Source organism: Prinia subflava, chromosome 6, assembly GCF_021018805.1.
Source record: "Prinia subflava isolate CZ2003 ecotype Zambia chromosome 6, Cam_Psub_1.2, whole genome shotgun sequence".
Classification (NCBI taxonomy): Eukaryota; Metazoa; Chordata; class Aves; order Passeriformes; family Cisticolidae; genus Prinia; species Prinia subflava.
Window position 1 is genome coordinate 9947314 of NC_086252.1, and position 15863 is coordinate 9963176.

The 15863-nt window shown below is 44.2% G+C and overlaps 1 protein-coding gene across 20 annotated transcripts in view; it reads left to right on the forward strand.

The window, feature by feature from the left end:
• The window catches only part of MAP2 (microtubule associated protein 2), a 218260-nt gene that overhangs the window by 171910 nt on the left and 30487 nt on the right, over positions 1 to 15863 (forward strand). The window contains exons 7-9 of one of the 20 annotated variants that reach the window (XM_063400153.1): positions 8619 to 12407; positions 12654 to 12860; positions 13254 to 13388. The exons of 18 other annotated variants lie outside the window; for them this stretch is intronic. In XM_063400153.1, the coding sequence (XP_063256223.1) occupies positions 8619 to 12407; positions 12654 to 12860; positions 13254 to 13388 (4131 nt within the window). Of the gene's footprint in view, positions 1 to 8618; positions 12408 to 12653; positions 12861 to 13253; positions 13389 to 15863 lie in introns of those variants that run through there. One more of the 20 variants, XM_063400132.1, reaches the window with a different exon arrangement.

A 15863-nucleotide genomic window follows, 5' to 3' on the forward strand; every position in this document is an offset into this window, starting at 1 on the left:
GAAAGTAAAGCAGAATTAGCCTTTGTGAGAAGTGATTTTAATCTTGGACTTCAAAATGCATGAGGGATTTTTCCCGTGCTTTGAGATGGAAAAGATTAGAAGGGACTGTAATAACAAAGGATTTTTCTTGTTGCTGAAAAAAAAGCATAGCCTCTTTAGAAGACATCATTATCCTGTTAATGAAATTATCTGCATTAATTCTGAAAATACCTTTATTCAAACTGATAAAAAAAGCAATGTAAATCTGTGAAATAGCCAGAGATGTAACAGCCCCAAAGAGTACCAGGCTTGGCACTCCTGGTGATTGTGGACCATCACAATAGCGTGTATTAAGCATTTTTATTGCTGCCAGTACCTGCAGCTTTAAGGAGCACAGGCGAGGCCTCTGTTTCCTTGCCTACAGTCTGTACAGAGCCTATAAAAAAGGGATTTTCAGCCATACTTACAACAGTGTAGAGAATTTCACCTGGGATTTCACCTTCACCCTTGTTGATGCATTTTGCTTTTGAGGGGCCCGTGGATGAATAAACCCACAGCTGGAAGAGAACCTCCCCTTGTGCACATCTTCCCTCTCTGTGCTCAGCTTTTGGACCGTATCAGCTTTCCCTTCTTTTCTTCGTGTTGTCCCAGTCCCAGCTGAAGGGGTGCCAAGTGCTCCTGCTCATTCAGCTCTTGTCCAGTGATTCATGGGCTGGTGTGAGGGCACCCTGCAGAGAAGGGGGAGTTGAAGTTCTGAACCTTCCTGGATTTAGGAGGGGGTTCATCCCTGGTCTCTCGTGCCCTGAACTGTGGGCTCGCCCCATGTAATTTGCCTTCTGCAAACTCTGAGCCCCCTCAAATCTGTTACAGAATTTTGCAGTGTTCCTGTGGAGAAGAAATCTACTGGTTCTGTACTGGTTCTGTTCTGGCTCTACTGGTTCAATTGACTGCAAGTAGATGGAGATGGTTCCCTGCAACCTTGCTTCTGGCTCTCAAGTACTAGGGAAAATGGGAGGCTTGGGCACAGTGCTGTGCTTAGCATTTCCTGTTGCAGTGCTCTGAGCGCTTCCTGCTTGGCAGAAATGGGTGCTGGGTTATCTTTAAACACCTGCCTCTTTTAACATTGCATAAAGTCCTGAATATGAGGTTGGCTCCCTCGAGAGAAGTGAAGCAGCTAAGCTGTCAGTGTTTTGGGCACTCTTTGTTCCCTGAAGGAAGCTGGGAATGCAGTTCCTCCTCTCAGAGTTCCATGTGCACACAGCATCCCTTCGGTCCCAGCCAGCCCCAGCGCTGCCACCAGTCTTCAACAGGGACCATCTTTCTTTGGCAGGACTGTGGCACATATAGAAGCTGCTAATACTGACATTCATTGCTGCTTTTTCTTCCTTTTGGGAGATGATTGAGCCTGAACAGGTCTCTCCTACAGCAATCCCTTCCCAGGCAGAAGAAACGCATGCCATGACATCATAGGACACTTGCTGCCAGTTTCTTGAGAAAGCAGAGGAGCTTTTTGTAAAGACAGAGCTTGTTTTGTCATGATGTACTATAGAAAGAAACTGAAAGCTTACTGTTGTTTGCCAGGAAGAACCTTAAAGCTCTTATAAATGGGATTGTTTTGGATCAAAATAGTTCCCAAGACTTGGGCAGTCGCAGTTCAGGTAGCGTTCCTGAGCCGTCTTGTTTTGGCGTCCCACAGAGAGCTCTGTTATGCTGCCTGTGTTAAAGCCTTGCTTTCTGACTTAGTGTTTTGGATCTAACAGTGAAAGTTTTGGGGGCTCTGGGGGAAATCCTGTGAGCTATAATTGCCTATAGAAAGACTAGGGACACAAAATGTGGACTTGTACTTGAGGCTGGTAGGAGATCCAGTGGAATAGCTGCAGCTGCTCAAGCACCCCCATAATCAGTGTTCATCAAACTGCCAGTTGTCATACACCGAGAATGGAGTTAAACATCTTTCCTCTAGCACTGGATGTTTAGTTTTTCATAGCTTCATCAGTGATGAGAGGAGGACTCAGCCTACAGGAGGTCCCAGTTCTCCTCTCCAGGCTTGTGCAGATGAGGTGGTAGGCCAATCATTTTCATTGCGTCGTGCCATTTTTCTTTGTCTTGCAAAAACAACTCAAACTGCCCCTCCCTGTACCTGTCATAGCTGGTGCAGTCCCACTGATGTGATTTTCTGCAAGGCTACAGTGATGGGAATAAACCTGTCATTCCAAAGCATTGGCAAACATCGAGGTGGGAGCTAGTCCACCCATGGAAACATGACACAACAGCATAAAATATAGGACTAACAGAGACTGCTGTGAGCAGCACTTTGTGGCCTTTATCAGGAAAAAAAAAAGGTAGCTAGCTATTTGGGGAAGGGGTTTTTTGTTGTTGTTTAAATGCTGCATATTTATAGGAAAATAAAAATGAGGAATTTTGAAACAGATTTTTAAATTTTACGCTTTTAAATGCTAAATGTGATGACTGAGGGATACAGCTGTGTCAGGAGCCTTCAGAGGTTTTTAGTAGTCAGTCGGGTGTATAATACATATGGGTATAGTGTGGTTTGTGCACAGCGTGTGTTCTTCTAAGTAAGTCGTGTGTAGTTTTGAAATTCACTTACTCTAAGGTTGGTAAACCCCGTAGAAAGGGCCAGGTCCATGGTCCACGTGTTAAAATGCACAACTACCTCATTCCTCCATCCTGCATTGACCCCTAGCCTGGCTGGTGTCATCCACTGCAGCGTGACACCGTGGCTGGTGGTGCCAGCGCATGTGTCCATCCTGTGTGAGCTTTCCTGTGTGTCTGTCTGTCCTGCAGCCTCTGTCTCTCTGTGTGTCTGTCCTGCAGCCTCTGTCTGTGTGTGTGTCTTGTCTGTAAAGGCCGGGGCGGAGGGTGAGGTGGGGCTGGCAGAGCAGTGCCCTGGCAGGGAGTGGTGCAGACCTGGCCCCCTCCATGTCGGTGTCTGTGCCCAGGGAGGAGCCCTGCAATTCGGGTGAGGAGTGCTATGAACACCCTTTGTTCAGCTTGGAGTGGGCTGGAAACATTTGGTTCCTCTTCCCCTCTCCTCACCTGCCACCCATTCCATTCTTTATGTGCCTGGGATTGCTGCCTTCCAGGGAGGGAAACCTATGTATATTTTCTCCCCAGATGGAAGTGAGGCCCCTCCAAGAGTCTCTCCAAGTCTGGGTAAAGCTGTAGCATGAGCAGCTTTGGGGTCAGTGTAACCGTGGGTCCCATTTAAACCAGGGCTCTTGTTCTTCAGACCTGGCTTACGGCAGGAGCAAAAGGAGCATCTAGGTAAAAGAACTGGAAGGTGATTTGTTCTTTGTGCCAGAGAAATACTGCCAAGAACAGTACTCAGAATAGGCCAAAATATTGTTACTGAAAGTAAGTCAATTATTTACACAATGGGGGAAAAATATGTCGGACCAAAGATAGCCTTGCAAGGACTTTAATTCTCCAGCAGGTGAAGTAAGTAAGTTTTACCCCAGGTAATTTCAGGCCATGTTGGGTCATGTTTGATTTCCAGTTGTTTTGTGGACACGCTCCATTTGCATTGTGCCAACTGATTGCAAACATGGAGGGAAAAAAGCCTCTCTGTACCTCCTGTTTCTATGACCTGAGCACATCAGGAAATAGCATTTTATCAGTAGGGGTTATGTAAAAGTAAAGTCAAGGGAGAGTCTTTTTCAGGAACTATCAGGACAGATGGCTTCTCAAAGGTGAAACAGGTGATGTTTCATTCATTAACTTCATTAACTTCAGTCTTGGGAACTGAAGTTAAAAATGGTACTGAATCCTCTAAAGGTTTGTATCTCAGGAGGATGGACCTGTCTCCCTGAAACTGGTCACTGGCTCATTCCAAGAAGACCAGAGTTGTTCAGAATTAACAGGAAAATTATGGAATTAACAGCCTGATACTGTAACAGCATCAGCAAGAGGTCAGCACTAATAACTGAAGATTGTTCATGTCAGTATGTCTGACCCAAGGTAGGAGGTAGAAAAATCACAGGGGTAGCCTTCCTTTAGCTGTGTGCCTACAGCTGTGCATAGCAGCCTGATTAGTTCACTAGTTCCTTTTCAGTCACATCATCTGCCTCTAGTGAAAGTGTACATCTCAGAACACCTACTGGGGGAGAAAAAAGGTGAGTGAGCTGGATCATGAGTGGAAAGACAGGCACTGTGAGAGCCTGAGATCCTGTCAGCTGCGGAGAGCACGGTGCTGAAATGCCAAGACTCAATTCCCATGCGGGTCGGTCCCTTGGGAGCTGGAGGATCCTTCTGGGTCCCTTCCAGTGGGACTCCTGTGTGACACAGCTGTCCCTGCTGGCCAGCAGGCAGCCTGGCAGAGGAGTCTGCTGCACACAGACAGGCTGTGTGAGTCTGCTGTCAATTCAGGGATAACCTTCTAGTTTGAGTGATTATTCATGAGGCTTTGTGTAAAGTGTTTCAGGAAATGAGCAAGTATTGCTCAGAGTAAAATTAGAGGCTTTCCTTAGGATTTTTTAATTGAGAGGGATGCACATACAAAAGTCATAAAATCAGAAAAAGGAAAGCAAGTTATTCAAGCCAGGGTCTTGTGTAGCTGGAGACCTGTTGTCCTATAAGGCTGCTTTTACAATCTACCCATGTGCAAGTGTTTCTACAATGCTCAGGCATTGGTCCAGCTCTGATTTTGAATCTTCTGGCTTCTGTTCATTTAAGATACAGTATCTAACCTTAATTGTGTTATTAATAATGTGGTGTTCTTTCCATAGTGATATTTTCTGAGCCTCAAATAGTGTTCCTGTTCCTTAAATCACTCCTTTAAAAGGCCATAGCTGAAATGGATGATTGATTGTCTGGTTTTCACTGGACCAACTTCAGGAGAAAAATGAAGCCCTTGTAATTCCAAGAGGCTGGATACAGCCACTTCCAGATTGGAAACTGCTTTGTTCTCGGCCTGATTCAGTGAAGTACTTCCTTGTGAAACACATTTTAAACTCAGGGGTGTCATCAGGTTGCCTGCAGCATGGCTGCTGGTCAGCTCCTTGAGTATGTTGCTGAATCAAAGGATTCACAATTAATCAATTAATCCTGACTTCTTACCGGAGGGAATACTAATAGTGCACAGTAATTTTTGTCTGAGTAGCAGTGGCAGGAGTACAATCCTGGAATGGAGGTTTTTCTAATAGTTCTTCTGCCATGGCACAAGCAAAGACTCTTCCTGATTCTACTATACTGATCCTAACAGTCTATGGGCTGAGTGGTATGTTTTAGAAATTTGGATGAACAAAAAGGTACACTGCGTTCAGTGGTTTCTTTGACTTAATTGATGATGAGGAGCCTGGGGATAAGTGGGGAAACAGCAAAGAAAATGAAGAGTCTTTATGTTAAAATAGTGATTTTCACATACAGATTTCAGATGTCAGGCAGCGTAAGGAAGAAATAGTTTTATAAACCCATTCAGTGTAGGAATCTTGGCAGAAATCTTGCAAAAACCATTAATTACTAGCCATGCATAAGGCCTGTTATGACTATGAAAGTTCTCAGTATTTTGCCAAATCCAGGATTCATACAGTAGATTGACTTGCTGGCATTCCGCAGTCTGTATTACCAAGGTCAGCGGAAAGAAATCAATGCCTCATACCTTCCTCCACCTCAGTTGAATGTCTTGTACTGGACTAAACAGCACGTTTATTAGAAAAATATCAGTGCACTTTGAGCTCATTGAAGCATTAGTGTTGTCAGAGGCATCCATCATTCCATTCCATTCCATCTCCATTTCCAATGACTGTTTGACCCACTGTCATCCTTGGGAGAGGTATGCCTGTAAGACACTTTCAGCTCTCATTTTACAGCATAAACATCCTTGTCTGGGGGGAGGCAGGCTTTTGGTTTGTTTTTTTCCCTAAGGAAAATTCAGTTCCACAGTGGCTAAAATGAACTGGGTACTGGCAGTCCTTTACAGACTTAAATCGAAAATATTGAGCTGAACAACGTTACGTAAATGCAGTCCTGAAAGGGTTATGTAAAAGCAATCCTGTCCAGCTGCCTGCTTGGTGTTTACTGTTGGTGCTGCTGTCACCTGTTTTTTCCATCGACAAGAAGAAGAAGCAGTAAAGAGTCCGATGGCAGTGGAAGTGGAACCTGCTGCTCTTCCTGGGAAGCAAGTGGGGAAAGAGCACAGGCCCCCTCAGCCCTGGGACTGGGGAGAGGGCCCCTCTGAGGGTCAGTGGGCTCTGTTCAGTTCACGACAAAGCGCCAAGCGTGGCACCCGGCAGGGACAGTGGGACCTCTGTGGTGGGGGCACTCCTGAAAGACACACCCCTTCCTTGGCTGAGGAGGGGGTGTCCTCCTGAGGTTTGCATGTGTTTGCTGCCAGCAAATCCTTCTCCAGCTTTCTCCAGTGCTTTCCAAGGCTGCTTCATTTTGTTTTGCCCATTTATTAGTATGACTGCTCTTGTTATTATGCTTGAAGAGTGTGTAGTGGATAATATGGTTGTGTAGGTGCTGTATGACAACATGGTTTCCCACTGCTGTGGCTGACTCCTGAGTTTTTTACTTTGCCATGATAAAATATGCTTTGCAGCTAAGCTTATTCCTCTGTGTAAGCCTTTTCCCCCATCTCAGATGTGTTTGCCAGTCACATTGCTAATCTGTGTATTTTTTTTGCTTTTTGGTGCAGAGGTTCATCTGCATTTCTTTCAAACAGCAGATTTACCGCCTTTGACGATGACATAAAGATGCTTAAACTGTAGAAATGTTTTCATTTGCAGTGTGCAGGTTTTTGGTTTGGTTGGTTTGGTTTTTTTGTGTGTGCTTCAGTGCATTCTGGTTTAGCTTCCTTAAAGCTATTGCTTCTTATATCATCCCCTTGTCATCCACTGCAATCCACCCCTCCTCTCCTCAGTCATTGCCAGAACTCCTATTTTTTGTGTATCTCACCTTACTACAAATCTTAAACCCTGCTGGAGTGCCCCTCTTAGGCAGAATCTCCATCACTTCCACTGGACCTTTGCCTTCAAAGTGAAGGTTAGGACTGGGTGCACTGGGTGAAGTTTAGACTTAGCCTCTGAACACAGTATTTATATTTACTGCAGCCATCTTTCAGTGCATAAGAACTAGGCTTCAGTATTTGTCTTTTAATGGCATTTCTCTTCGGCCAGTGGAACAAGGTGCAAGGACACCTTGCATGGAGCAGTGATGTCCCCACTGCCTGCCTGGTTGGGGAGTGCTGCATTCAGGAGGATTGTGTTCTGAACGGCCCAGCTGAGGAACACTGAATTCCTCTGGCAGTCAGAGCATGCTTTGATGCCACTGGTATTGCTCATTTGCTCTGCAGTAAGAGACACAGCAGGATACACGGAGAAAAGCAATACCTGGCTGTTTAATTTCTGTGAGATGAGGATGACATCAGCCCAGTGGCCAGGCTTTATACTTCACGGGGATTGCAAGTCAGTCACCAAACGTAAAAATATAGAGGAGAAAAACTGCTGTAGGTGTAGATTTCTAGTTTGGTTACCTGTAGATTTTAGAATGGCAGTTGCTTTTTTGACTCAGTATTAGCATATGCAAATATTTAAAGAATGAGCAATACTTTGATATTAATTGTTTAAAAACAGATTAATCAGAGCAAAAAGACTCCATGGACTTCAGATATGAGGAAATTGGGCGTTGGCCCAATGCTAGTTGTAACAACCTTTAGAGAAAACTCATAAATCCTTTTTTACAGATTAGTGCAGAAGGAATGCCTCATTCTGCAGTCCTTCCCTTCATATTTTCCATTATAAGAAGATTTCAGTGAGATAGGAATCGTTATCTTCCACAAGACATTAAAAAAAGATCAAGCTATTGATGATTAACAGAGTGGATACTAAAAAAACTTAACTAGGTATTACTCTCTGAAAATGAAGTGCCAGAGTATAATAGCCTTTGTAGTTTCAAATTAAATTAATTAGGGCCGGATGTAGAGTCACAGAAACACGCTTTGACTTCAGCTACACCTGTGGCTGACTGGCCATTTTGAAGACCAGACCTTCAAGATCTGGGACTATTAGTTGTTTTCCACATGCTGCTTTGGTGACAGCAGTGGGATTTTGGTCATTTGACAAAGAGCAAGTGTTGTAAGTTGGTACAGTTAAAAAACAGCCCATTCTGAAACTTGCAAAACCCTTTGCAGGCATTATCTCTAGTTTAGGCTACATGTAGAAGAAAAATGTATAAAAATACACAGAAATATATAACTATGTATGTTTTAAATATCAGCAACACACAAAGGTACTACTGGTTCCTTTAAAGTTGGAGCCTTCACTAACACAAAACTAACACGAGCTACAGAGTCCAGCAAAGCTTCTAATGAAGTGAGGTCATTTGTGGTTTTGCTGCTGCATACAAATAATGAAGATGAAGAATTTACATAAAATCATCTCATTTCAGTGCTCACAATTACATGTGTACAACTCCCATTTTCCTTATAGAACCTCATATATTGAAAGGAAACTAGTATTTAACACTTCAAAGCAGATATTTCTAGGTGGATGCCTTGCTGCATGCTCACATCTTTTTCCCTTTCCATTCCATCATTCATACCAAAATGTTGTAAGCTACGTGATTGCCTGCTGTGAGTGCTTTAAATAATTTTGCTATAAAACCCAAACAAACTGCTTCAGATTTACTTGCAGCCACGAAGATGAAGTTCCGTGTCCAGGAGGGCACGTGCCCTTTTGCCGCAGAGCCGTTAGACACAAAGCAGCGTGAGTCTGGGAAAGACAGTAAGACTCTTGAGCAACCTAAATATGATGCCTTAGTTCTACAGTCAGCAAAAACAGAGGCTGCAGATAAAAAGGATTCAGAGAGCAAAGAAAAGGCGCTTTCAGCTCCATCAGAATGGATCCTGCAAACTGATGCACAGAAGAAAGGGGAGGCCAGTTTTGCAGAACCTGCTGCTCCTCAAGAACAAGAGCACTTGTCATCTCGACTGCCAGAAGAGAGCAGGGTGGAGGAGAGGACGGCAGGCGTGCCCTCATCAACCAACCAAGTTACGGCTGTCAAATTTCAAGACAAGCTCCAAGATACCCAGGGTGGTGCCATCACCCGTGGTGAAAGTTCTCTGTTGCTACCAGAACCCAAGGCAGAAGCAGCCAAAAGTGAACTTCCTTCAGGCCCATCTCCTGCTCTGCCCCAGGAGCTTTCGCTCAAAGACAGTTTCAAAACACATCAGGAACTTGCTGACAAACTGTTTGCCAAAGATCTCTTCAGTAAAGATGAGCAGCAGATCCACAGAGACAGGACATTTTCTCTACCAGATGTCTCAGCAGTAACTGTAGATGGATTGAAAACTCCAAGCACCCCAAAAATCCTTCCATGGGGAGAGGAAAAGGACATGACTAAGGATGAGAGTGACGAGGAAGAAAGGTATGGCTTCTTTGATAAAGGGGAGGCTCGAATATTAGATGATAGTAAAATTACCCCAAAACCAGAAGTTAAGACACCTTCCCTAGACAAAATAGACCTTCAAAAGGATGGTGAAGCTAAAAAGTTACCTGATACTCTCAAAGCAGAAAAAGAAACAGACCCAAGTGTGCTCTCAGCAGCAGCAGATGTGAAAAAGGAGGCACAGCAAAGCACACAGGTACCCCCAGCTAAGTTAAGCCATGAAGTGGCCCTTGAGAAAACAAAAGAGCAGCCTGATACCACTCAGTTATCCAGAGTAACAGAGAAAGCCCCCAAGGCACCAGGTTTAACCGCTGAGAAGACTCCTACTCTTGAAGCTTTTCAAGAGAAAGATGTTAAAAAAGGTACTGAGGAGGATAAGACAAGTGTTTCAGCTCCTCATCAAGTGAAAGAAGAGGAGGATCAGTCAGGAATGTCCAAGTATTTTGAAACTTCTGCTCTGAAAGAGGAAGCCTTCAAAGCAGATGGTCTGAAACAAAGCAGTGATTACTATGAGCTAAGTGACACTAAAGAGAGTAAATACGAGCCTTATCAGAGAGGTCGTCTAATACCTGAAGATGAAGAGGAGGAGGAAGAGGAAGAATTCCAGACAGAATTTAATCAGCAGCAGAATGTGCACACTCGCGAAATGGGGTACAGTACCCTGGCTCAGAGTTATACACCAGACACATCTGAAGAACCCAGTTCTCCAACAGAAAGAATGTTCACTATCGACCCCAAAGTCTATGGGGATAAGAGAGAACTTCACAGTAAGAATAAAGATGACCTAACTCTGAGCAGGAGCCTGGGACTTGGGGGGAGATCTGCAATTGAACAGAGAAGTATGTCCATTAACTTGCCCATGTCTTGCCTGGACTCAATAGCCCTTGGATTTAGTTTTGGTCGGGCACATGACCTTTCTCCCCTTGCTTCAGACATTCTAACTAACACTAGTGGAAGTATGGATGAAGGTGATGACTACTTGCCAGCAACCACACCAGCACTGGAGAAGGCCCCCTGCTTCCCTATTGAAAGCAGAGAGGAAGATGAGCACATAGAAGAAGAAAAAGTAATGGTAGAAGAAAAAGTCCAGCCTGAGACCTTGGCTGAATCGTCTTTCCAGGCCAAAGATTACTACAAAAACGGGGCTGTCCTGGCTCCTGACCTGCCTGAAATGTTAGATTTGGCAGGGACAAGATCTAGATTAGCCTCTGTGAGTGCAGATGCTGAGGTGGCCCAGAAGAAGTCAGTTCCTTCTGACACCGTTGCGGAAGACAGCAGCACAGCCCTGCCACCTGTGACAAATGAAAACCATGTAATTCTAAAAGCTGAAAGTCAGCTGGAGGACTTGGGCTACTGTGTTTTCAATAAGTACACAGTACCGCTGCCTTCTCCAGTTCAGGACAGTGACAATTTAACGAGTGAAACCTGTCCCTTCTACGAAGGCACAGATGAAAAACTGAGACGTGGCCTCGCTCCTGACTTGTCTTTAATAGAAGTGAAGCTGGCAGCTGCAGAAAAATCAAAAGAAGACTTCCTCGGCGAGAAAGATTTAAGTCAGCATGGTGAGTCCATTCTGGGGAGGGACTTTGAGGAGGCGAAAAAAGAGAAACTGGATACTGTGCTAGAAAAAAGTGAAGATCAAGGTGACTCTAAAGAGGTCTGTCCCATTAAAGGAGCAGAACCAGAGAAGACAAGAGCTGAGGCAATGTTAGAAAGGAAAGAAGAAAGTGTGGCTAGTAAAGTTCATTTACCTGCTGATACAATGTATGACAGAATTTCTGCTTCAGAGATGCCAATAGAAAAGGATTCTGTTTGCTTGTTGATGGAGAAGGAGAAGACTCTTAGTGTTGTGCCTGAAATAGCTGAGATAGAAGCTCCAGTTAAACCAGATTACAATGCTATTAAGCACGATATGGAGGTGGCTGCAAGGAGAGCTGACCAAGAATATCAGAGTAAGTTAGACACTAAGATTAGTGAGGTTGTTTCTCTTCCTTTAGGGAAGGACAAAGCCTCTCTTGCAAGAGCAGAGCCTGAACCCAAAGACACTCAGCAGAAAGAGGAGACAATCTTCTCCAGAGAAGCAAAGGATGCAGATGTACTTTCCAAGACCGAGCTTGGTTATGTGAAGGACAGCACCAAACTGTCAGAAATGGAAATTAAGGAAAAAGTAACTAAGCCAGATCTGGTACATCAAGAGGCAGTTGATAAGGAGGAATCTTATGAATCTAGTGGAGAGCATGATCAAGCCCAGGAAGGTTTGAACGGAGAATCTGTGAAGCCAGAGGATATCAAAGCAGAACATCCAAAGCCTCCCGTGTCTGGGGAAGAGATGCCTACACAGGTACCAGCAAAGGGGGCTGCTGGGGTGCTGCTCTTTCCAAAAGCTGAGCCTCTCCAGGAGGAGCCTGCTGAGATTCAGATGGAGAGCATATCACAATTTGTAGGAGGAGCCGAAGAGACTGTTGATAGAGCTGTGAAACCTGTGGAAGCCCAAAAGCTGCTGCCATGTGAACTGGCAGCTGGGGCCCCAAAAGGGGAAGAATCTGAGGAAGAAGAGGTGGCAGCAGGGCAAGATGCAAACGAGGAGGATAAACAGCATTTTGTATCAGAAATGCCCCCAGAGTTTGGCAAGCCTGCTGCAGAAGAAATGGGAGCCAAGGGCAGCCCAGAGGCAGTGCCTGAACTGAAGGGCATTATTGAATCAGTGGTGACAGTGGAGGATGACTTCATCACAGTGGTGCAGACAACAGTTGATGAGGGCGAATCTGCTTCCCACAGCGTGCGCTTCGCTGCTACTCAGCAGGAAGACATTGAAACAGGAGACTCCCAGGCTGAAGAGGAGCTCGATGTTGAAGAACTGGAAGTCGAGCCCAAGGAAGGCTCCCGAGAGGCTCCTGCTTCACCCCAGAGAGAGGAAATCCTGCTCACTAACTACAAAACAGAGACGTGTGATGATTACAGAGATGAAACAACAATTGATGACTCCATCATGGACACAGACAGTCTCTGGGCAGACACTCAAGGTGTGCATTATCCTTTCCGTTTTGTCTGTTGAATATTTTTGCTTCCAAATCATAATGATTGAAAAGCAAAATTACTACAGTTATAATAGTAATCTCAGCATGTTTCAAAAAAACGGTAAAAATAGTTTGCTTTTTTAAATTAGTTGTCTGCTTTGTCTTCAACTATTTTTCCCTGCTCCTCTGAAGTATTGTTAACATTTGTTACTAATCTTTTGTTTGTTGTTGTAATTTGCTCTGATCCTACAGATGATGATAGGAGCATCATGACTGAACAGTTAGAGACTGTTCCTAAAGAGGAGAAAGCAGAGAGAGAATTGCGAAGACCATCTCTTGATAAACATAAAAAAGAGAAACCTTTTAAAACTGGGAGAGGCAGGATTTCTACTCCTGAAAGGAAAATAGCTAAAAAGGAACCTAGCACACTCTCCAGAGATGAAGTGAGAAGGAAAAAAGGTTCATTTCACACTCCTATTACAATTTTGTTTTTTATTTTCTTACTGTTTTACAGTACTATCTGGTTACTGTGTTGTAGATTATGTGCACCATGACATTATTAATGGTAGTGTTTTTAATGAGATATTGTACAACTGAGAAGCCATGTCCAAGGCTCACTGCTCCACTGGTCCTGTTTCATTGTAGGCATCCCCGCTGATCACTGGGTTATGCATCTGAGCCAGTGCACCAGTGCTCCCCCTCTTCCAGCACAGGATTTGTTCCCCTCACAAACAGCAACGCCTTGGGTTGGAGTTGTGGAGCAGTGGGCCTGACACTTGGTATATTGATCATATGGAATGGTTTGCTGGGTTTTTTTCTGATTCTGTGTTTTTGTGTTCTTTTTGTCCATAGCAGTGTATAAGAAAGCTGAACTTGCTAAAAAAACTGAAGTTCAGGCCCACTCTCCCTCCAGGAAAATAATTTTAAAACCTGCTATCAAATATACTAGACCAACTCATCTCTCCTGTGTTAAACGGAAGCAGACAGGTGACTGCATTCTGTTCAGTTATGCAATGTGGCTGGCAAACATAGACATTTTATTTTGTAAATCTCATAGCTCTATCAGCTTCTCTATTTTTTTTTTCCTCCAAGAGTATCAATCTTCACAAATAGTATTGCTTTTTTAGTGTTTTGTACCATTTTTCTTTTATTCTTTCTTTCCTGGTGTTTGTTTGTTTGTTTGATGGAGGCCATGATCATGTATGCTTGTCATTGCTTGGGCCTCCAAGTGCTGTGGTTGTAACTTGGCATCGTGCTTAGAGTGTGGTGTTCTAGGAATCTCTACTCATCTTTTTTATTTGTTTTTGGTTTTGTTTTTATAATTTTTTTTTAATTATGCATTTTTTTTTCTGGTGGGAAAATGTTGGCAACTTAAACCATGGTATGCATTTCCATTATTCTGCTTTTTTACTCTCATGCATAATAAGAAGTGTTTCAGAGTTATATTTTGTTTACTGATGTTCTCTGCATTGACAATTCCCAATCTGTCACTGATGTTTATGCTGTACAGTCAAAATCCACAGGGAGAATCCAGCCACATGCAGCATGGAGCTGAGAGAGAAGAAATCTGGGCTCACACTGCGAAATGCATTCCAAGCAAAAATCTTAATATTTGGTAGAGGAAGATGAAAGGAAGAAAGAAATGATTCCTGTTACGACTTCATAGGTGTATCATTATTTAGAGGACCAAAATAACTCTTCCAGCATTTTCACATATTATTTATGGTTGCTGTGAGTTCGAAGTGGAAGGATGAACATCGTGACTTTCATTGTGATCCTAAAATAAATGGCAACAAGAGGCTAGGTTTTCTGTCGTGTAACGTAGCCACGCGCTGTGGAGTGGTTGTTTGGAAGGAGGGCTGATCAGAGAGGAACGATACACAGCAATGCAGAAGTGCATCTTCTCAGAGCTTAGACATGACCAGGAAGATCCCTTACCCATCCTATGGTTAGGCAAAGCAATGAAGTGTCCCTGGGCAGTCACTCCCCTGCACCAGTCACTGCTCTAAGTGCAGACCGGCCCAGCAGGGAGGTGTGGCCATGAAAAGGCAGTAACAGGATGGTTCCATGAGAGCAGGCTTAGAGCCGTGCCTCTGCTGTAGGAAGTGCAGACAGTATCCTGACTGTGTTCCACCAGGGCACCAGAGCTAACGAGCCCATCACTCTGCTCCTGTGGCAGAACCTCGTCTGTTTACCTCCCCCTCAGGAGAAATGGAGCCAGGAAAGGAAAGGCTGGGTCAGTCCCTCTGTGTTGCACTGATGGCTTCTCCTCCGTTTGCAGTCTCTGGGCTGTCCTAACTTGCACTCTGGACCAGAACTACCCAAGAGGGAGGCATTTTTAAAAAGAGTTAAAACATTTCTCCTTGCTCTCTCCTGCTGCTTGCTGAAGCACAGCTTGACAGCTCAGAAGTTAAACCCATAGTTCACATGTTCTTTCAAAAGCCCCAGGGGTGCAATAAGCTGTGGACATTGGTGGGGAGAAGCATGGGCTTTGCAGTGTTCTCAACTCCATCCACACTCCCACAGCTGTGTGGTCAGTGCTGTCATGGCCTCAGGTGCTCTAGCACTGCCCCCTCTGAGCTGTTCTGACCTGTGGGGTCCCAAAAGAACTGAGTCATTCCAATGGACTTGGGTAAGGAGATCTGCCCTGTGCTGCCTTGGCAAAGCTCAGAGGTGTCTCTCTCTCACTGCAATACACAGTGAAGCAGATGTATTAGTCAAAGTGAGAAATACAATACAAAAACTACCTCCCTTACTGAAGTTCTCCTTTATTTAAGTCCTGAGATGGAGAGCAACCAAAATGATGGACCCAGATTCATCATAAAACTTTAAGAAATGTGGCTTGAACTTTGAGCTCTAAAGCAGAGGAGTTGGAACCATGCCAGAAAGTGATCAAAAATATTTCTTAGAATGTTTCAGTACACTCCTTGCTGGAAAAATTACAGCATGCCTTATTTTCTTCTACCTCCCATTTTTATACTCCCTGATGGGTCTTGGGGGGAGACCATGAGAAAGACTGCAATGCTGAGTGATATTCTAAGAATGCAGGTTATCCTACGTATCCCTGAGCTTGAATGTGTCATTCAGGTCTCTCCGGGATCTGGAACCCAGATCTCTCTCCCATTATTTTTTATGTGAAATATAGCCACCATTTCTTGAAGCCAGTTTTGACTGTCAGCACATCCTGTTTGGAGTGCTCTTGTCAGCTTTAGTGATGCCTGGGTAATGAAGCCCCACAAAAGTTCTTGACAGTGTAGTCTACAGAGCTTTGACTGTGTTGCAGTCAGTTAAAATCTCCACACTGCATTTACCATGGCTTCAAAATGAAGCATGTGCAGTCAGAAGATACAGATATCTACCAAAAGAAGTTAATATTTGCTTTCATGTTTTGCACATGGCCCAGAAAAGTACATCTTTCCCACAATGCCCCTCAATACCTGAAAAAGAGTTCCCACGTCACTG